Source organism: Alternaria arborescens (genome assembly GCF_004154835.1).
Source record: "Alternaria arborescens strain FERA 675 chromosome Unknown contig_68, whole genome shotgun sequence".
Taxonomy (NCBI): Eukaryota; Fungi; Ascomycota; class Dothideomycetes; order Pleosporales; family Pleosporaceae; genus Alternaria; species Alternaria arborescens.
This window is the reverse complement of record NW_021167923.1, coordinates 35,570-57,339: the sequence shown is the minus strand read 5'-3', so window position 1 is coordinate 57,339 and position 21,770 is coordinate 35,570. Positions and strand designations below refer to the sequence as shown.

Sequence of the window (21,770 nt, the reverse complement as noted above, 5' to 3'; positions counted from 1 at the left end):
ACATTGGGCAGCACAGTCATCAGCTCCATTACCAAGCTCTCATGGCGCACAGCACTCATGCACCGTTGGCGTTTTCTCGTGCCATTCCCATTTCTGTCCGCAGACCGACCAGCCGCGCCAGTACGTACGTAAGTACGATGCATGTGAGTCAAGAATGTTATAAACATGTGTATTGGAAGGGCGTGTCGCTTTTTCTTACTGCGAATAGTCAAGGTTGAGGCAGGGTGGAAGAATGTAGAAGGGCTGAGCCATGGTTGAGTCAAAATGTGGGTCCGGTGATTCCATGAAGGGCCTAGTGCGTCAATCGGTTGTCCCCACATCTATCCGGCAATATTGTCACTCTTCGCATACCTCGCATTCTGGTCTCAGCAAACACATTGAGGAGCGCTTGAGTCATCATCTCGTTGCGCAACAACGTGATAGCAATGTACAAAGTCATGCTTGCTGATAAAGGTCACACGCCCTCAATTGGCACCAAGCCATCGCAACACTCGCGAATGGAATGCGATCGCTTCGTCACAGGATAGGTGTAGCCGCGCACGGTCCCTCAAGAAGCAGCTAACATATATATTGATTGGTCATCTACCGATATCGCTCTCTACGCCTTCCAACGGAAAGCAGTAGAGTTCTTCTCAGCAAACGTAGACCCAATCTCACCCCACTTGATCTGGCTAAAGGTGACTGTAGGTGCCTTCTCGATCTGTCGGATAGCCTCTGGGAAGCCCTCAGTCGCGTTGCAAGGACCAGCACCGTTCACAGATCCATCGAGCCATTGCATAGCACCACCCTCATCCCACCAGATGCTCAGCGCGAGAACCATACCGCGGGCCATTGCGTCACCCATACCCTTGTGGCCACCAAGCTTGGTGTACATCTCGGCGCCGGGCTGAGCAGAGCAGTACTCCTGGTCCATGGTGATGTTCTGCATGGCGTTCTCGATGACAACACCGTCCTGGACATACTTTCGCACGATAGCCTGGAGAACGCCATCCTTGGCTGGAAACTGGGTGACAACGGTGAAGGGCTTAGTGGTGTCGACCTTGAGGCCAGGACCATAGTAGTCTGGGGAGTTTCTGTGCTTGTACGGGTTGTCTCCGCATCCGTTCTTGTCGCACAAGCCAGCCTTCCCACACTCGTCGCCGGTGCAACCGAAAACACCGGCTGTACTGCAAGTATGAGGCGCGATTTGGTTGGCACGAGAGTTGGCCTCCCAGATATCCATCTCGTTGCAGCAAACACCTTGTCCCTTAACGTTTCCCTACGAAAAGTCAGAAACGTCAAAAGAAGGGGAGGTTTGTACTTACTACACCATTGATCCAAGGAGTGACGTAGCACTGAGCATCGCAGTATCCCGTACCATAGGCGGCACCGCCTGGGTTGAGCTGAGAACGTCCGCCATCAGCTTCCATCTCGCTGAGATATAAGGCGCCGTTCATGCCGCATGGCAGCTTCGACATGTCGACATCAAAGGCCAACTCGTTACCCGTGAGTTGCAACATCTCGTAGTTCTCCTCGTCCTCCGCGAGAACATAGACCCTAGGGCTCGCGGCTCCGCCACTGGGGTTGTACATGTCCAAGCGGAGCTCTCCATCGTTAGTGTACACACCCATCGTTGAGTAGTCTTGAATGCCTTCCATGATGCAGTTCTTGGCGCACGTTTCCTCATCAGGGCAGGCTGTTGGATCAGCTCCACTTCCCCAGCTTCCGCAACCCAGTGTTGAGTTGCCTTTCTGGTGAATCCAATGGGCCGCTGAGTCGGTGACGACAGCAGTGTTCTGAGATTTGCATCCTCCAGCCTTGGTGCACTTCCAGGTGGTAAGCTTGGGGTGAACTTCCGGTGTGCTTCCTGGTGTTTGAGCAGTGGCTAAACCCAAAAGAGCAGCGGCAACGAGAGCGTAAGGTGCCATTGTGATATGACCAAGAGAATGTGATGTTGAGAGAGTGAGGTGCAATGCATACAGGCAAGCAAACTCAGAACCTATATATACCTACATCAGTAATCAAGTGAAGCCAAAGGGTCTTCCCGTGTCAAAGGTCCTGTATGCACATAGTAATTTAGGATACCGCGGACCACCAGAGCCGCAATATCACGAGTAGAGGAGCCTCAATGTAGTAAACATCGTCAATGAATCTGGCGGCTGTGTCTGTCATTGGCTGCAAGCTTGGCCTCGGCCTCAATACCAAGGCCGACTTTGTTTCGGACCCTCGCTGTGAGAAGTCGACATCGCAAAACGATCCGGAAGAACATGCATAGAACATTCATCAATATATTTGAGACATTGCTATTTGTTCAAATAAATTGCATTTGATTACGGAACCCCAGATGGAGGTTGAACACGGGGCATTTACCCGGTGTTTACTCGGCGCAAAAGAGCTTTACTTATACAAGCAGGTGCGAGTGACTTTGGCATGCCTCTCACGTCTACAAGACCACCGGTACTGCGCCGCGGAGCGCGTAGCTGCAAGCCGCGACTGCAAGCATGGAACCAAGGCAATGCGTGACTGGGAAAACTAGCCTTGTTTAAGGGCCAGCGGTCCGACACCTCTGGTATACCGCGGCACGGGACTCGTCCAAATTTCTTCTCTTCAATGCGCCCTTTGACGACGTCCATCTCCGCAAGCCTTTCGTGAAGCGATCTTGCTCAGCTCCATCTTCCCTTTCGCCCAACTATCTCTTCCACATAGACCATGCCTGCCCATCATGTCCTTACCGGACCTATGGTCAAGGGAGGCCCACAGACGTGGTACTAGCGATGAGACAGTATTCAGGAGCCCGATGCAGCGACTCTTGTGCGCACACTTGAGTTTCATATTCGTCAGTTCCCTGATTTTGCCACAGCGGCAGAACAATGACTATCACACTACGTTCTTGTCGTGCCTCGTTGATCGGATTCGAGATTAACAAGAGTAGATCGATCATCTCTAGATCTCCTTGAGCCGTGTACGATTCGTGATGGCCCTGTGTGCGACTGTGCACGTCTTGGCCAGCTCTTCCATGAATTATCGGTCGGATGCCCCCGGATGCTGGTCGGATATGAACCAGGAAGATACGAGCTTGTCAGGGCGCTCCTCTGTCGCCGTATCTCAAGGGAGGGTTTCCTTGTGCCTGAGGAAAGGAAGCCAATCTTTTGTCATGGCTGACATATCGAAATGACGTTGCATCCGTCGCTCGCTGTTGCACGGAGAGATATCTGAGTAGCAGTCGAGTAATGGAAAGAATGTAACGTTTCGGATGTCGGGTAGGATGTTGGGGTATATCGACTGTCCACTTTTGCCCAGCAGAGATTGTCGCATGAGCTAGTCCGATAGGGTGGCATTGCTGCCCAGTTAGGGCAGTATCCACTTATCGGGGCATTAGTCAGTGGGTCTTCGTCATGGTGAAACTCCCAAGAAGCATCCCTGCTCCGCAGTAGTGCCGAGAGAAGTTCTAACGCTCTACGCATGCCAAATTAGGGCACACCTGACCGACGCCCCTAGCTCTCCGCATTTGCGAACGTTGACGGGATTGCCGTGCCGACACCATCAAATGCGCCACGGCATCTAGACTGGCCAACAGGATTACATTGCGACCCTTCCTACATGTAAACCTAAATATGAGAAGGAAAGCAAAGTCTTAATCATTACTTCTGGCAGCAGTGGCCTACGCGCACCTCAAAAGTCGGGTCGCTATGTATCCCTACAAACGGTCTCACTTCGGTGACGTCCGGTTAGTGCCAAAGCTGTGAACCCATCCGGCCATGTTCTTTGGCCAAAGTTGGACAAGGAATGCCGGATATTGATTTGCTGGTGACATTCACAGAAGACTCCGAGAGCCCACCCTATCCAAAATATGCGAGTCGACTATAGGCTATATTGCATATAGAAGAGCCAATACAAGGTCGGAATGATTTTTCTTCGTTTTTGTCGTTGTTTTTTGTAGAAATGTCGCTGCTTATGGGTACGCAGCCAATGAACGCCTATATAAGGCCTGACGCCATCATAGACCGCTACAGTCTGGAATCTGATTTCGAATTGTAGTCGAAAGCCACTTCAAGCATATGTTCACTACCGGGGAACTGGAAGCACTTTGTGTAGCGTGGAGGCGGAGGTTCGGCACGGCACGGGGAAGCTGCCATTGATTGCTAGAGTTTGCCTCCCACATCTAGTTTTGACGGCGCGCATGTAGTAGCACTTTTCGGAGGACAGCACAAGTATGAACGCGCAAGCCCGCAGAATCTTTTCCTCCTCTGGATGATGAGGCCAAGCGAAGCTGTCAGAACACGGAACGGTTCGTGAACCCTGGATACCCGCCAAAACACGGCACTTGAATCTGCATGTACATCCTGCAAAGCCTTGACACTTCAAGGTCCAAAAGCAGTTTGACATGGAGTCTGATCGACCTCTCTCCTTTCGCTCCTTCGGGCAAGGCAGGCCTCGTCGGAGCTCCTTCCACGCCACAAGCGTCGTCCTCGACGCTGTGACGTTGACGCTTGCATGATCCCGAACCCAATTTGACTCGCTAAAAGCTCCCGACTCAAGCGTCCGCTGCACGCCTCATAATTGCAACCACCATATCCTGACAAAAGTAGCGAGTAACTTTCCATACTTGGGATTTAGCTGAGCACTAATGGCCACTTGGATTTCTTTTGGCAGCAGAGTGGCTGCAAGTTTTGCCCAGGCACCACCTGACAGTCCCCTTATTTGCATGGTTAAGGCTTAGTGAAGCACGTTGCCGATCTTCCAGTGCCTGGCCATATCGCTCTGCCCCACAAGGAACCTGGCTCGAACAGTAACCTGTGTCGACTACCGTCGCAAGGATACCCAGAGGAGCGTCGGTTTTCTTGCTAACAGTATTCTAGCGTTCGCAGTGCCAGGAGAGACACGGCTCGGAGAAAGTGTTGAGACGTCTGTGAGGCAAGATCGTCGACGAGGGGAAGCTACAGATGTCAAAAATACAATATGCTGAGAGTTTGTGTTCGAACCGTGGTTTTCCAAACTCTTAAATCCTCCTCTTCGCCTACATAACCTTATTTTGACGATTCGCACCGACGCACCGCCGAGTATGGAGGACCGAAGTGGTTCGGTGTTGGCGATAGCCATCACATTCATGATCTTAGCATGGGTCACTGTTGGACTTCGGTGCTATGTCAGGTATGATCCACCTTGAATTCACGTTTCTGACCGCAATACTGACCGAAGATGTAGGATCTTTATGGTCAAAGGCTTCGGCATCGACGACCACTGTATGGTCGTTACCCTCCTCTTCTTCACAGGATATCTGGCATCACAAATCGGCGGCGCAGTCCATGGCACAGGCGTGCGACGTGAGAAACTTTCCGACGAACAGGCGCAAACGGCCCTTCACTTCTGGTTCTTCTGCGAGATATTCTATACACTATCGACATGTATGCTCAAGATCGCCGTCGGTTTCTTCTTGCTACGCATCACCGTCGCACCGATGCACATCTGGCTTATCCGATTCATCATGGTCGTCTCTGCAATTGTGGGTGTCGCATACACATCGGTGGTTATCTTCCAGTGTAAACCCATCTCCTTTTGGTGGGACCTGAACCCCAATCACACTGGAACTTGCCTGTCAGGTACCCTGGTCATGAACTTCACCTTTGTGGTTTCCGGGCTTAACGCCTTTGCCGACTGGGTGTTCGCGATGCTTCCCGTTCTCATTGTCAAGGATCTGCACATGAAGAAGCGCATGAAGGTCGTAGTTGCTGGAGTTATTGCTCTTGCCGCAATGTAAGTATTGAGCTCCTTTGTGTGCTAGCATATCTGACCTGGATCAACAGTGGCTCAACAGCAACGATCATCCGCCTTCCTTACACGACCTCACTGAAGGGATACAAGGGAGATTTCCTCTATCGAACAACCGACTTTGCGATTTGGAGTACGGTAGAAGTAGGGTTGGGTATAACAGCTGGCTCTATCGCCACTCTTAGACCGCTCATGAAGCAGGCCCTTGAGATTACTCGATCAGCCTCAGCTTTACCATGGAGTAAGCCTTCGCAGGGTTCACAACCGCTGCAGTCGGGACATCAACTCAGCACTGTCAAACCGTCGATCAAGAAATCGATCACGATTACCACCTCCAGAGCTCGAAGAGAGAGTGCTAGCTCCGACGAGGAGATTTTCCTAGGCGGTAAGAGCCTACCATCCGAGTCATGGCAGCAACAGCAAGGACTGCCTGGTTATGTCACGTCCACAGTGCTAGATGAACGTGGGCAGCGACAAACAACAGAGAAGAGCCGTAAACACATAGCGGATCTGGAAAGGAGAGGCAGTCCTGGTGCGGCTAGCGACTCCACGATTGACACAAAGTCATCGGGAAAGGCTGCAAGGGTACACGAACGCTTCTAGACGATAGTCCCATAATACAGTACATAATAGATACCCCTCAACGATATAGTTTAACATAGTCCGCCATCCTTTATGCGCATACATTGAAGAGAACCATACGCTGTTAGTTCAGTGGTAGCTCACTGTGACTTGCCATTGACCAGTTGCCGGTGTAAACACTCCATAGCTAGCCTTCTACTTCTCCGCTCCCGCTGTTCTCCACTTCGCTCCCGTGGTCTCCGTCATTAACATCATTCCATCGCAGTGTCTTGTTAACTTTCTTGAGCCATGCGACATGGAAATTTGCCTTGAGCATCAGGCGAGTCACCGCTCGCATTAGTTCACTAGTGGATATGATCATCACATACTTAGCTTCATCACTCGGAAAGTCTATCAGTAGGTCGAGCTACTTTTAACCTCGGTAAGAGAATCTGGAATGGGGGACTGTAGACCTCACTTATTCGTCTTTGTTTGCTATATGATCATACCTGCAAGACGAGGCCATCAACGTCTATATGGTTTATCATGCTCAATGTACATATGTACATGACTTGTCTTCATAAGCAAGCCTCAAACAAAAATCGTTGGTGGGGCGAGAGTTTGGCAAATATGTGATGGTAACAAGCGCTGTAGTTCTTCTCGTTGATGATTGGCCAGCGAAAACTAAAGAAACACACATGATCTCGCACACTAGGAGATTTGCTCCGGCGGACCGGACATGTCGACGGCAGAGCAGCATAAAAGCAATATTGATGTATCAAATTACATTACTTAATCAGATGGGTTGACGCTGTCGCCACAGCTGTTCAGATCCTATGTACATATAACTACCATAGTATGTCCGAAAACGCAGTCCTGAGAACCTCGGTCCTGGTCTTCTGCATCTCCGGTGCGATGCCTACAAGATCCAGTATATCAAGACATCTTCGCGCATCGTCTTTCGCGTCCTTCAGTAATGGGTCCGCGGAAGGAGGTAGGCCGTTGTGGGTGGGTGACAGCGGTTGTGCTTGCTGACCGAGGATGCGTGCCATGAGAAGCTAAAATAGGTGTTAGCAAACGAACAATACTACAGACCGAGTACAACTTGCTGCTTCTTCAAAGGCTCGGTGCTGGAACACCCACCACACACTAGCGTCGATCCTGAGGTATTCCCAAAAGTGGAAGAAAGACTGCAACGCCATCCTGGCTGCGTCCAGCGCACCTTTAACGTCGCATGGCACACCCTCAGCAGGGTTTTCATCAGCCTGTATCGCCATGACGCAGTGCCAGAAGTTGCTTCGAAAGAACAAGTTCTGTCGTAGACCGCGCGGATTTGTTTCTGCCATATGTCTTATAGTGACGTCGTCGGATGCTGTAAGATCTGCAGGAAACGTTTTGTGGAGAGCAAAGTATTCGTTGACAAGCTCAAGTTTATGCTTGATTGATGTAGTCAAGGGCGTTGCCAGTGACCGCGGTATGCAGACAGTACGAGACACGAGGTTAGCCATATGCCACATGGAGCGGATGTATCTCCGATCCGAGAGTTCATACGGAGGATAGAGATCATGGTTCGAAGCGATGTTGCTGATGCTCATGGGGTTGATTACAGGGTCTGTGGCGCCGTTGTTCGAAGCACCATTCGGTATATAGTCATCGAGATCATCGCTGAGGGACTCTGGCTGTATGTCTGAAAACACACTGGTTGGCGGAAGCTTGAGCAGAACAGTAAGGAAAGTGTCCTGGAAATAAATAGCTTGCCATAACTTTCGCCGTTGCTGCTTGTCACTCTTTGAACATCGGGGTGCAATGACATCTGGATCGCGATGTAATCCCATGGCGTATGCTTGCCGTACGAGAACACCTCCAAACGCCCATGCATCAGAGGCATGATTGTCGTTCATTAGGAAGTATCCTATTAGAACCATGGCCTGCAGTGTTCTCACTGAAGCTCGACTAAGATATGATGATATCCGTAAAGCTTGCTGGGCAGCTGATACGTAGAACTCGGCAATCTGCGCCCTGTCGCCACCGTCGGTAGTATGAATGAATTGCGTACCCATGGCATACACAACAAAGTGTAGAGCTACTAACACGGGGTCTGCAGTATGCTTCTCTTCTTGTGGCAATGACCAGAAACGTTCATAGTCAGCATAGAAGTTCCTACGGTGAACCATAGGGTATACTGGGTCAACAGCATCAAAGTATTTGTCAACGAGGATATCTGCTTGCTCTTTGGCTGGCAGTACGCCGACAACCTCGGCAAGGCCGCCACGACTCGTCCAGTAGTTGGCAAAAGGATGTTCAGTCCCTAGGCCAAAAAAGGGTGCAGGCGTATGATTGGAATATGGTATGTTGGATAGCAGGAATGGTGAGGATCCCGAAGACGACAATGACACGCTTCGATATTGTGTTCTGATTGGTGTTGGTGGCACCTGGATATGAACCTGGTGAAGCAGTCAGAAAAAGCAATCCAGATAGTTGTATCCGCCAAGTGGTCACTCGTCGTGAAGCACATGGAATTTGTCACGACTTGACACGACATAACGTTGGACGGATTCCCGACGCCCCACCATGGCAAAAGCACTCCCGACGCTCCGAGAAGGTGGGCCGAGAAGGTGGGCCGAGATGCGTTCGCAGAAGCTCGAGAATGGTACAACAGGAACAAGGAATTTTTATTACCTGAATAGGCGGCTTGCTATGTGGCTGCGGGTCACTGCCAAGCTGCAACGAAGGCCTCGCGCTCGTTTTCCTGGACCGACCCGCATTGCGACCGGCGCCAACCCTGTACACAGCTGTCAGCAAAGCAAGCGCATTCCAGGAAGCCATGGAAACTTACTTGTCCGCCGAAGAGGCGATCAGGTTGGCGATTTCAGAGTATTTACATGTCGACTGTCGCTTGATGCAGGCCAAGCAATGGGGACGAGTGCGATCGCACTGGCAGGAGTTTAGCCTTGCAGTGCAATTGCGCGCGAGCAATGCAACTCACCTTGGTCTTGCGCTCGACACACTCCTCGCAGCTCAGGGTAGGTTTATTGCGCTTTTGCTTCTTCCTTGGTGGCGCATCGCCTTGAAGGGCCGACGCGCTGGTGGTAGATGGATCAGGACTTGTCGAGGGCTGTGTGCCTTCGTCATCCATCGTGCAGCTGCGGGCGGGCGATCGGGGCGCGCGTGAGCTTGGTCCGAGTGCTTGACAAGCAACAGCAATGCGACAGGATCCAAGCGGGTGCGGTGAACACGACGTTGGCGGGAATAAAAGTGAAGGTTGAAGTATTTCCGCCCTGGAGCGACGCGCCCCATAAAGGACACCGAGGATTGCGTGGGGACGCCGCTGTGGAGTTCACGCCAGCCACTGCTTGGCGCTAGATGCGACAGAGGGCCCAGAACCCATATCTCGCTACTACGTCAATCCTGCCAGTTACGCGTCGTCCCTTTGAGCTACAAATCATCTCGAATGCAAACACACCGGCCAGCCCATATTTCAAGCTGCTCAATCATTTGTTGGGCAGGGCTGCGTCATCCCCAGCTGTGCGCGGCCTCGAAGCTTCGGCGTCTACTAGATCGGTAAAGGATAATGCAGCGGAGTTCTCCTCCGCCATGCTGCAGCATATCAACATAGTATGGCAACCATATTCGTTCTTCCTGTGCGTCCCGTTTTCTTGACGGGAGAATGCGTACGTCGAGTCGTCTCCCGCGCCGGGTATAGTGCTATACCCGAAGCGCCGGCAGTAACTACCGGGCCTCATGACAGCATCATGATCGATGCAGAGATTCTCGCGCCTCCGTATCGGCCATATCGTGGCTGACACACTCCCCGAAACCACCTCAAATGTAACCACGCAGACTTGTCACGAGCAACACTTTCGATGGATAGCAAGGTCATTCGAATATGTGTTCGATATTTACCAGACCAAGTACAAGATGAGACGTATAAACAAAAGAGAAAAGCCGTTGCTCGAACATTCAGCCAAATAGTATATCTTCCGTCGACTTTGGAGTCGACTTACACCGCCAATAGAAATACCTGCATCAAGTGTACTGCCTCATCGCATCGCGGTAGCCCTTGCCGCCACGCATGTCATCCTCGAACGCCTCAGCGACCTCGAGCACACGCTTGACATGTTCCATGCTGAACACTGACTTCTCCGAGAGCGCGATCGATTGCGACGTTTTGACCGTGTTCTTGATCTGCGATTATGTGTTAGTTGACCTTCCTATATTTTCCGTGTAACCAGAAGACGTACCTGTCGACCATTCATGCTCTTCTTACTTAGCTCGTCAAAGTCCGCTTCCATGAACGGCTTCATCACCTCCTCAATCTTCTCTACCTTTGTCTTCACTTCCCCACTTTCTTTGGCGCTGTTCTTGCTCTTCTTCTTCTCCGCCTCGGCTTCCCGACCCATCTGCTCCACTTTACCAACATGATGCTGCCAGATCTTCTTCCTCGCCTTGGCCTGTAGATTCTCGTACCGGATACCCATGTGAATCCTGCTCTGGAAAGCTTCGTCAAATGTCTCAACACGATTGGTTGTCAAGAAGAGGATGCCTTGGTAGTACTCCGTCAGACGCAAGAAGACAGACACGAGGCTGTTACGATGGATATCGTGAGGTTGACGCGCTTCGAGGAAGACATCTGCTTCGTCAAGGAGAAGGATAGCGCCCCATGAGTGCGTAATATCCATGATGCGATTGAGATCCGTCTCGAGTGACCGACTGTTGGTACCCAGCTCGCCTGCCGAGACGGCATAAAGCGGACACTTCAGGTATTCAGCGATAGATTCGCCAGTCAATGTCTTTCCAACACCCGGTGGTCCGTGTAACACAACATTGAGGCCCTTACCCTTGCCTTGGATCACGTCGTCGATCGTCTTCGCAGCATTGAAGCGGTGCGACGAGACCAAGCCTTTCAGATTCTGCTTGATCCGACTAGGCAAGACGAGACTGTCAAAGGCCTCAGCATTCCACTTGATCTTGTCAATTCCAGAGAGCGAAAACTCGAGCCAGAGTTTTTCGGAAAAGGCAAATCCAAGCACGACTGGCGACGCGATGATCAACTCCTCTTCAGTAAAGACCTGCTGCTTGATCTCATTGCCGTCCGCGTCTGTCTCGATCGAATTGTCTGGACTGTCACCCTTCTCCTTGTCGACCACGCTTTGTGGCACACGGATGGGGTGTTTCTTGCCTTTCTTGTCTCTCCACATGACGATACGCATCTTGTCTTGCTCTTCTTTCTCTTCATCTTCGTCAGATCCACAGCAGCAATCTTCGTCGCTCTCTTCGTCATCACATTCGCCATTCTCCTCGTTCTGGGCTAGCTCATCTTGCTTGAGGTAAGAGAGCGGATAGTTGGGATTGATGCGGCGGAAGATAGCCGGATCAACCATGACGCGGCCATTAATGATGAAGCGGATGATGTTGTTCTTGTGCTTCATGTACGCGATACCCTTTTGTAAGCGAAAGTTCATACCTTGAAGAGCGACGAACTTCTTGCCCCGCTCGATGAGTTGATTCTTGATACCCTGGGTAATCATTAGTCAGGGTGCTTCAAATTGGTCGGTCGTCTACTTACCTCCGGATCTTTGTGGTACTTCAACGGATATGCAGAGAGGCTAGTAATCTTCTTGTGGCCCTTGAAGGCCTGGATCGTGATCTGGTGGTCTCCGAGACCGAAAGACTTTCCGTCGTACTCCAGGTACTTGCCGTCTACATACCAGGATTTGATTCCTGTCATCCAGCTCTCGTATTCGTACGCGGTATCAACCTTGAAGCAGCGAGGGTCATCTTTGTTGTGGTATGTCGGTGTATAGGCGATAGTGTTCGGTTTGAACAAGGCCCATACGAGATCATAAGTGATCGTACCTGCTTTGAGCATCGGTCGCAGCGCTTTGCGTGTCGCGGAGTAATCTTCATCAATATAGCTCAGGAGAAGTTTGCATTGCGCAATCTGCTGCTTGAGGCGCTTCTGATCCTTCGTCTTCTTCGCCTTCTTCGCCTTCTTCAGCTTTGGTTTGAGAGTCTTCTTGATGAAGGTCTTCAGCTCCTCGTAGTAGTGAAAAAGTGTGTGAGGATCAATCTGCGGTGTATCTTCCACAAGACTGATGCTCTTGCAATCCTTGAACACTTCTTGAAGTGCATTGCGAAGTAGCTTAGACTTGATGTCTAGTTGAGTCTCTTGATACTTGCCTTCCCAGTTGAGTCTCCTCCGTACCGTGAATACGCAGTCAAACTCATCTTTCTGATCAGAATTACTTTCAACAAGTTTCCAATCACGAATCTTCATATCAAAAACTTGATCGACACGCTTGAATTCAAGGACATTCTTCTTGACTGGCTTTTCAAGTTTTGTAGTCGATACGGCTGCTGCGGCTGCGGCTGCGTTAAGAGAAGCCTTTTGAGCCTGAAGATTGCTGAGGATACCACTGACTTTGGCCACCTGGGTGTCGAGATCGTCTCCCGGAAGTGGAGGTTCCGGGGGAGGAGTTGGTGGTACGGGAGTATCATCATCGGATGTTGACGATTCTGATGATGATGCAGAGCTATCAACCTTCTTTGCCTTCTTAGCCTTCCGCTTTGCCTTCGCTTTCGCTCGCTTGCGTTTCGACTTTTCGTCTTCAGAATCAGAATCGCTGCTAGAGGAGCTCGAAGTATCTGAGGCGCTGTCATCGCTGGAACTTTCGAGCTTGTTGTTTTTCTTCTTCCTGGCTTTCGCTTTCAAAGCTTTGCGTCGCCTCTTCTTATCATCATCCTCAGATTCAGAGTCGGAACTAGAATCGGAAAAATCAGATGAGGTTTCATCCTCGCTCACGGTATTGTGCTTTCTACTCTTGCTCTTCTTAGCTTTCGCCTTTGCCTTCTGCTTCTTCTTCTTCGCTGCCGCTCGCTTCGCAGCTAACTTGCGCTTCTTCTTGCCCTTAGCCCTCTCGTCCTCGCTACTGTCCTCAGACTCCGTACTGCTATCAGAGTCACTAACGTCAGACACAGAGCTCTCGTCAGCTTTCTGTCTCGACTTCTTTGATACGTGCTTCTTCTGTCTGTCTGTCTTTTTCTTTGCAATAACCACGTCAACTACTGGCTTTTCGATTTCAGATGGAGAAACAGAACTCTGCTTCTGTTCTGTCGTCTGGCCTTTGTCAATGGTTTGAGTCTCTATAATCTCCTGTGATGAATCCATCCTTCGCTTGTGTAGAGTAAGATCGTCTGGATCGGAAGTTACTGATGGTGTCGCTACAATGACTGGTGAAGATGAAGAGGTGTCGGAAAGCTTTTTGTTTGCCGTTTCAGGTAACGGAGGGATATCGGAAGACTCCTTGGACGTTTCTGGGTCGTTCATGAGTGTCAAACTTGCCGGTTTGTGAGGCTAGCTTTGTTTTATATCTTGTCCACTGAACGTATTGTGTGGTGTGAAGTTGTGGACGAATTTCCAACACTCAGAGCTGAGTTTCGAGATGTATGCAACAAAAAGCAGTTACAGGGAAGACAGTCTCGGAGCAAGGAGAGGAAAGTGGGGGACCTGTGTCTCACACCTTTTATCCACAAGCAGAGCCGCAAGTGAGGCCTGACCTCGCTCTGTTTCTGTATCCGACCCACAGCACTTGCTAATCAGATCTCTATCCCACCCAACACTATTGCCAGGCTACAGCCTTCTGTAATACCCTCCTCAATTACCCCGCAGTGACTTACTGCGGATCTGGTAAATGGCGAGTTCTGCCTAGCCGAACTCAACAAAGCTGATATTGTTGGGAGCGGATGTGCTTAGCTATACCGTTTACTTCCATATACACACCAGGTTATTCTGGAGTGGAAGCCTCACATACCTGGTGAACACTGTGATCCGAATCTGCTGCCTAGCGGGCGACCTTCCTGAGCGAGAAACGTTTCGTCAAGGTATTGGCCCGTACAAGTTATGGTGCATAGATCGGCTGAGAAGATGGTGATATCGCGACCGGTGAGTAGGTAACCAATGTTATGGTGAAGCGTAGCTCAGCCTCGTCTGACAAAGACTTCAGCCTCGCAGGTGTGTATGCCTGTGTGTGGATGCGCTCGCTTTCCCCGATTCCAATCAAGCGTCCGAAAGGAATATGCACCTCTAGTGCTCGAAGCCTTGGGCGAAAGTCTCGACACACATCCGTCGTGACTGCGTACCGCTCTTATACTGCAGTAGCTCGGTGGCGCTGCGGCTGTCATCTACATCAGTCTGCGCTGCGCTGCCGGTGCCGCAGTACTACCTTGTCATCGCGGCGCACACGCGTCTTGCCAAAATGGCTCGACGATTGATGCTGTGCTACCATGCTGAGCTGCAGCGGTGATGGTGGTTCGTGTATCATGGTCAGTGGCCAGATGGCGGAAGGAGTGCGCCGGGTGCATTAGCGAGCACCTCGACAGCTCGCCTCACTCTTTCCCAATATATGTGGTAGATTCGCATATGCAATGAGCGCCACTGTGATAAGGGAGCTTTCATCGGAAGTATCTAGCATTCTCTAATGGCTGGAAGACAAATGGTATATCTGGGAAACAGCGAAGCCAACCTCAATTCTTAGAGACTCGTACAGGACCAAAGCAGTGTCTGACAACGAAAGAATCGCGTTTTACAACGCCCCATCAATGCATACGGCACCATGCAACATGCGCCAGACACGCTTCGTGCACACATGTGATACGCTGACCAGGCGCCAAACGCAAGCTTCCTAATCTGTCATGCAAATTCTCCAAATAACGCCCCGCGTTCCCCGAAGCCATATGCAGCTCTATCGATGCAATGCACGAGTTCTGCCGTCGCTGCAACGATACAAGCACTCACGAACTTGACTTCTTCTTGCCAAAAGTCATGTGTCCCAATCCGTGCTCCTTCGCATCCTTCATTTCACTCTCAGGCTTTCCATCTGGTAGATCGTTGGTGTGAGCTGCTCCTGAGATATGATACTTGAGGCTCTCCGCAACTCCACTAACATGACCCCCGCTCTTGTGTGACCCAGTAGGTTGGTCGATGGCCTGCGAGTCACTAGCAGCATTGCTAGAGTTATCTAGGCGATCTGATAGTGTGGGGTGCGAGGCTGGCGCTGTTGGCCCACTACCGCTAGCCTCTGTACTTGCGAGGGAACCTTTTGGCTCTGTCAAAACTTCTTCCCCATTTGGACCATGTGATCGGACATCCTTGGTGTCACTGTCTCCACTATCTCTTCGCCCAGGAGCGTTGACGATGTTGGGGTTATTCTTGTTCTCGCTTCGGACGCTATTTGCTCGGCTGATGTCTGAATCAGCGTTGGGTGGACTGGCTGTACGAACACCTAGATCTTTGTCTTCGGACGGCTCCACCCCCTTAGTACCCCTCCAATCCGCGGGTTTCGCTTGTGAGACCGGCTCTCCCTCTTTCGGTTCTGTGATGACAACACCAGGTCGACCTTCGTCGCTAGAAAGCGCGCGCCAGACTACTGCTATGCGCTCGAAAGCTTGTGTGCCTTTCCGCGATGAGCCTTTGATGCCGTCCATGGCCTCCCATGCAATCTCGAAGATGCCGGACTGGTCAACGTTGCCGTTTTGCTCAGGGCCATTGCCTTCAAAATATGTGTTGAACCAGACGTGCGCGACAGCGGTGACCATAGTCAGGTCGAAGGCAGCTTTGTTGCGGCGCTCGACGTCGATGTTGACATCATTGGTGGGAAGGACTACACGCTTGGACGGACGGAAGACGACATCGCCGGTGCCCATTGGCAGGCTCTCGCGCGATGCTCTCGGCTCGGCAGTGGTGCCATCGATGTTGTTCTGCTGTTCCAGGGAGGATGTGGAAGCATTCTTGGAGCTTTCGCTTGTCTTTGACGGGCCAAAGCCGTTCTTGTACATGACCTCTTGCACCGCCTGTGCCATGCCGGTAGTCTTGACCTCACCCCGTACAATCTCTCTCTCGTCGCGTGTGAAGGTATGGAAGTTCTTGATGAGCTTGCCGTCCTCGACGAAGCCCTCGACTTGGATCTTGACGCCGTCTCTAAGGCCCCAGCAGTGCACTTCGAGAATCTCCACCTGTCGCTCTACATATATCTTGCCGTGCTTCGCCCAGCGGTCCACGTAGTCTATCCAGCGCAGTTGACTGGGAATACTGACGCCTTTGCCCATGTTCGGCCGCATGCGCCGCTCAGTGAAGCGGTCCAGAGCCTTGTGCACCGGCCAGCCTTCCTCGCTGATCAGATAACTGCAACTAGCAGTGCCCGACCGCCCCTTCCCGGCTTTGCAGTGTACTACGACGACCCTACCCTTCTTCTCGTGCAGCCAGTTGCGCATGCTGGCCATGATATTTGGTATGAGGGCGAAAGGCGGCGGATGATGGTCGGGAAAAGGGTAGTGGTAGACGCGATTGTAGACCTCCGAGTCTGGGTAGCCCGTCCCTTCGGCGCGAAACTCCCATATAGCCCAGTCTTCGCCATGTTTGGAGTCGAGAAACTTGACGAGTGCATCGAGCGGGTTGCGATACGCGCGCTGGGGGTAAGTGCCGCTGGGGCCTGATGTAGCGATTACTGGCTGGTGTCAGAGCGCGAACAAAGCTGCGAGTCGTGGAGCGGCTGTACTGTTGTCTGTCACATAGCACAGATCGAGGCCGGCTTCAGCATGCCTGGCGCGAGGCCCGGCTACAAGTTGTCGCAGTAGCGATGCCTGCGGTCATCAGTTCGAATGTCCACGATGTTATTTCCCTTTTATGCGCACCATGATTCCGGCAATCGTCTGTTGTGTATGGGAGCAATATTCCGTGTTGGCACATGGCGAGAGTCGAGGCGCGAGGGATGCTGCCTCTAGGCGGGCAGGCGCGACCGAAAGGTGGGTACGTCACCCTGCACGGATTATGCGCTAAGCTTCCGGTTCCTGCCCAGACCCTCACCATTCCCCGCCACAACACCAACCTTTTTGCTTGCCACACACTACACAGCCACACACACTAAGGCACTGATATAACGACATTTTCTCTGGGTAACAATGCAAGTCCTTGCTGTTTCTTTAACAACCTACCCGACATTGCCTGGTTCATCTGTCATTGTCATTAGGCATGCCACACCTGGTCTGGTCTTATTGTATACTCGGAGTCTGCAAGAGCTCTTCTTCTAAATAGGTTTTGTTCCAAAACAACCAAAAAGAAGATAAGATACTCGAAACCCCCTTTGCGATCCAAGCTTATGCCACCCTTCAGAGGCCAACGTGTCCAGCTATTTCTATACCCTAACTTATTCCTCGCCAAACCACCAGCGACGACGGAGATATCTGGAATTCGAGAAGATCAGTACGCTGGACATGACTGTCGCTCTCAATCTCAGCTTACAGGCTATGCTGTCGTAGCATCGAGTTCATAGGTATCGGTCGCAACAGCCCGCCGACGCTGGCGCAGAACAGTACCAGCAAGAGCAAGGAATCCAATTACCGCCGTTGTCGCTGCGAGATAGGTTCCGATTATATCGAAGCCGAGCTCAGTATCCGCCGAACTAGACCGCAAAATGACATCCATAATGCTGACTTCGGTCGCTGAGGGTGCGACGTCAATGACTCCAATACTAGATGGAACAAGCGATGAGATGTCTGATAGAAAGATTTATTCAGTGATTACTGGGGAGTTTGATCCTTGATCTGATTTACACCTCGCCAGAGACGACTATTTATACCATTCAGAGATTCGATACGACGCATCTGCGTTCTCGTCACTGCATTCACAAGTGCATTGGAAGACGTCTGGGTTCTGCGGTGTGTGGAGCTTCGAGTATCTGTGAATTTGCGACATACGTTCAAAACATTGCGGCGACAACAACTTCAATGCGCTATTGGGTAGACACATCGTGAGGCTATGTGAGGATTTAATCAGGTTTCATCCGTCGCGCATCGCGGATACGCATTATCCTTCCGAAGTGCGCTATTGGACACTGATTGCTGGTAAGAACACTATCATGACCAAGGCTATCTCCGGCGTCGCAAGTTTGTGGATCTACGCTTACTGCTCGTATTGCGACATTGGTGGACGAAATTTCCAGTCGAAGCCACTTTTTGCTGCAATGCCAACCGACGTATGGCTGACGCGGGGAAGGGTGTCTGCATCCGCGTGACATGCGCCATTGGCCGGTGAAGAAGCGACACCACTTGATTGGCCGTTCCTTGCATCGAAGGACTTTAAGCATACATACTGACACCGGTATTTCTGAGCCCAGTGAACACTGAACTCACTTAAATCTCACAGAATGGTAATCATTCCATACAGGCTCTTCAATCTCTCCCTACAACCAGGGCTTAGCTGCGTGATGTCTACTACCGGTCGGACCCGACCAAAGTGCGATAGATGCCGCAAGGACAAGAAGAGGGTAAGATGCTCGTGGTCATGTTCCGACAAGGGGTGGTCTAACAAACATAGTGTCTCCCAGTACGACGTGCGTGGCCTGCAGAAAGATGCGATAGGTGCAAAGCTCAGGAGCACCCGTGCTCAGAGGCGCAAATGACCGTCCGACGCAGCAGACCCTCCGTGGTTTCTCCCGTACGCAGCGAACACCGGCTGGCCGAGTTCCGTCAAATAGCTTCAAAAGATGCTCCTGCTGGGAACTCATACCATGGGCCAGAACCTGAATGTTCTCGAGGGAATGCTGCAACAACCAAGACACGAGAGGCGTGCGTAGCTTAGAGCTGATGATATCGGTCTTTTGTTTGCTAACAGTTTGTAGCGTCTTGCTTCTGTCAATAGCTGAAGTTATCACCATGGCTATTGAAGAATTGATTACAATAGCCACTGTGATGACCAAGCCATTTATACACGACACGCGATATTCAAATCCACGAGGCTGTATGCCGAAAGTACAGAGTTGCGTGGACGAATTGCACACTTTCGCTGACAGACTCGTGTCAAGTGCGCTCGACTTGGAAGCTGGACCTAGTCTTTCCAATGCCCAAGCTGCTCTGGGAAACAAGCACGTCGCAAAATCAGCTAATTGGACCGACGATCATGCTGCACTGACGATTGCCATCCGAAAAACAACCTCATGGAGTACTTGTGATTACCCAGGTCTTTCGCATGTGCTACAAATCAAGCTTTTCCGCGACCAGCCTGGTTTGCTCACCGACAATGCTGAACCATTCCTGCTGTACAGAGATGGTTTTCTGTTGGCGGCCCGCCGACTTCTCGATCGACTGCAATTCCAGGTGCCAAGTTGCCTAAAGTCCTCGCAGTTCTTTATTCCATGTGCGTTCGCTAGAATACCCATGGTTGCATCGCGGTTATACCAAAGCAATGACCCAGATTGCCTTGGTAGATCCGTATCCCACATCTTGTATGATGCGAAGGTCTTAGGGCAATGGCGACCCAGTGACAGATAGAGTGTTGACGTTCTTTCGCGATCAAGCTTGTATCTTGCTTGCTGTGAACGAAACCACGACCGCATACAACAACTTGTCCGAGCCAACGTCGACCCTAGTGTGAAAGCGGACAACGGTCTGTATCCATTAGACATTGCGGTAATATCCGGAGACCTCGAGGCCTGTAGGACTATTTGGAGGGCGGAATCGAGATCTCATGTCTATGAGGACAGCCGATATGATACTAGTGCAGATGATTCGCGTCGGTCACCATTGCTCTGGGCTACCTATTTTGGACATCTCCACATTATCAAGCTCTTTCGAAGCTACCGTGACACCCACCCACATACTACGGCCTTGGAGGACGGCTGGTTTTGTACCGCTATTGGTCTTGCAGCCATGCGAGGGCAAAAAAACATTGTTGAGTACCTGAGCGATTGCCAGTACGATATGCCAGATCTCTGCGGACGTAGCCCTTTTTGGTATGCGGCATCCAACGGGCATCTTGACATCCTGGAACTCTTGTATAGGGGCAATCCATCAATAGACCGGCAAGACAACGAGGGATTCACCCCAGTCGCTGCCGCAGCACGAAATGGGCGTCTGCGAATCGTGAATCACCTTCGTAGCATAGCCGACCTCTCTATACCCACGAACACAGGACAAACTCCATTGTCTTTAGCAACGTCCGCAAGACAACTGGAATGTGTTAAGTCGCTCTTGGGACCCAGTATCCCTGCTTTGGGCGCTCTGGAAGTACGCAAGATATTCGCTGTTGCTCAAAGGAATGGCTACTATGAGATCTGTAGGGTATTCCAAGATCATGGGCTCTTTTCTTGAATGTCACGCAACGCACAGATATCACTGTTCTACAGTATGGTTTATGAATCTTCTATACTTCATGTTGAACTGCACCAGACGCTACTGTCATACGTCACTCTCTCCTTACTGTAGCCTCATTCGATATGACTACTAAACCTCTCGACCCTTTCTTTCCTCGCCCACCTCCTATGCCCTTCCTGCTCAATCCTTCCCATCAGCTTCTGCGGAAGATCTAGATGAGGACTTCCGTCTCCCAATACTTCCAAGCTTGTCTTCAAGAATCTCGCCTTGAAAGCCTCCCAAAGCTCGTCGTCAGCTGCCTCAGTGCCACCTGGTCGGGGGTAGTAAGGATCGTTTCTGAAGAATGCAGCACACGCTTGCTCCAGCCCATCTTCATCCATAGACATATGCTTCACACGATCGAAGTCCAGAATCCACATGACATGCTCGCCGAGATACTCTGGTAGGAAGGTTGGCGATGACATGGATCTGGGAGGCGCAAGAACAAATTCGACATCGTCCACGTCGACTCCAGCACCCCAGTACATCAAAGCAAGCGCATCCGCCATAGTCATCGCATAAGCAACAATATCGAGGCCAAGGTCTTCCATTTGGTTGATATGCAACGCAACGTTTCGGAGGCTGAAACGCAGGAAACGCGATGTGCTTGTCAATCTATTCCCCTTCCGCCGGCCTAGGTAGGGTCGAATGAGACAGTCACCATCATCGTTATTACCCTTCACAAAGGCAGCGATCGGTGGATTTCCAGGCAGAGATAGATCTACGATCTTGTCGCTGACTGATCGGGGTACTTTGGGGATTCTTTCCGATATGAGCGCTCTGCACTCTTCATAGCCAGTCGGGAAGCGATGGAGACACAGATCCCACCAGGACAGGTCGCTCGGCTGGATAAGCTGATAAAATTGAGGTATTGCGAGCGGCATAGAAGCCGGGTGTTGTTCAATGCTCTGACTGATCTTGAGATGCATGTTGTAGTCGTTCGTGATCGATCGTCCAGGGCCTCCGTCCTCGCGCTTGACGACGCTTGTGCTGTCTTCCTCGGCGATCCAAACGCTGCCGCAAAAGCCTTTTCCGATACATCGATACGGATTGTGCCCGTCGAACATGATGAGAACACCAACAAAGTGGTGACTTGCTTGTTGATACGATTGTAGTGGGTGAAAGCGATGATGCGAAGAGTGGTCTTATATAACGAACGCGATTGACTCAGAGTGGTACCATGGTTCTCCAACGATTCGACCGTGCAATGACATTGTAGTTTATCATGTACGAGACTCTTACAACCGCTATAGCACAGATGACATAAGTGATACTAA

The 21,770-nt window shown here is 51.1% G+C and overlaps 6 protein-coding genes across 6 annotated transcripts; 1 reads left to right on the top strand and 5 right to left on the bottom strand.

The window, feature by feature from the left end:
* Nucleotides 1-598: 598 nt before the first annotated feature.
* Nucleotides 599-1,907, bottom strand: AA0111_g12163 (Endoglucanase 1; the record flags this gene model as incomplete). The annotated part of the gene is made up of 2 exons (XM_028646111.1): nucleotides 599-1,258; nucleotides 1,305-1,907. 2 exons carry the CDS (start codon nucleotides 1,905-1,907, stop codon nucleotides 599-601), a joined length of 1,263 nt encoding a protein of 420 aa, XP_028500248.1.
* A 3,134-nt stretch (nucleotides 1,908-5,041) lies between these two features.
* AA0111_g12162 (hypothetical protein) lies at nucleotides 5,042-6,351 on the top strand (the record flags this gene model as incomplete). The annotated part of the gene is made up of 3 exons (XM_028646110.1): nucleotides 5,042-5,130; nucleotides 5,185-5,733; nucleotides 5,784-6,351. 3 exons carry the CDS (start codon nucleotides 5,042-5,044, stop codon nucleotides 6,349-6,351), a joined length of 1,206 nt encoding a protein of 401 aa, XP_028500249.1.
* Nucleotides 6,352-7,157: 806 nt separating this feature from the next.
* Nucleotides 7,158-9,445, bottom strand: AA0111_g12161 (hypothetical protein; the record flags this gene model as incomplete). The annotated part of the gene is made up of 5 exons (XM_028646109.1): nucleotides 7,158-7,367; nucleotides 7,419-8,753; nucleotides 8,989-9,091; nucleotides 9,146-9,243; nucleotides 9,296-9,445. 5 exons carry the CDS (start codon nucleotides 9,443-9,445, stop codon nucleotides 7,158-7,160), a joined length of 1,896 nt encoding a protein of 631 aa, XP_028500250.1.
* Nucleotides 9,446-10,335: 890 nt separating this feature from the next.
* On the bottom strand, nucleotides 10,336-13,636 carry AA0111_g12160 (hypothetical protein; the record flags this gene model as incomplete). Its single annotated transcript, XM_028646108.1, has 3 exons — nucleotides 10,336-10,494; nucleotides 10,551-11,825; nucleotides 11,876-13,636. 3 exons carry the CDS (start codon nucleotides 13,634-13,636, stop codon nucleotides 10,336-10,338), a joined length of 3,195 nt encoding a protein of 1,064 aa, XP_028500251.1.
* A 1,463-nt stretch (nucleotides 13,637-15,099) lies between these two features.
* AA0111_g12159 (hypothetical protein) lies at nucleotides 15,100-17,001 on the bottom strand (the record flags this gene model as incomplete). The annotated part of the gene is made up of 3 exons (XM_028646106.1): nucleotides 15,100-16,811; nucleotides 16,863-16,947; nucleotides 16,999-17,001. The coding sequence occupies 3 exons, from the start codon at nucleotides 16,999-17,001 to the stop codon at nucleotides 15,100-15,102; spliced, it is 1,800 nt and encodes a 599-aa protein (XP_028500257.1).
* Nucleotides 17,002-20,567: 3,566 nt separating this feature from the next.
* AA0111_g12158 (hypothetical protein) lies at nucleotides 20,568-21,560 on the bottom strand (the record flags this gene model as incomplete). The annotated part of the gene is made up of 1 exon (XM_028646105.1): nucleotides 20,568-21,560. One exon carries the CDS (start codon nucleotides 21,558-21,560, stop codon nucleotides 20,568-20,570), a length of 993 nt encoding a protein of 330 aa, XP_028500240.1.
* Between the last annotated feature and the right edge of the window lie 210 nt (nucleotides 21,561-21,770).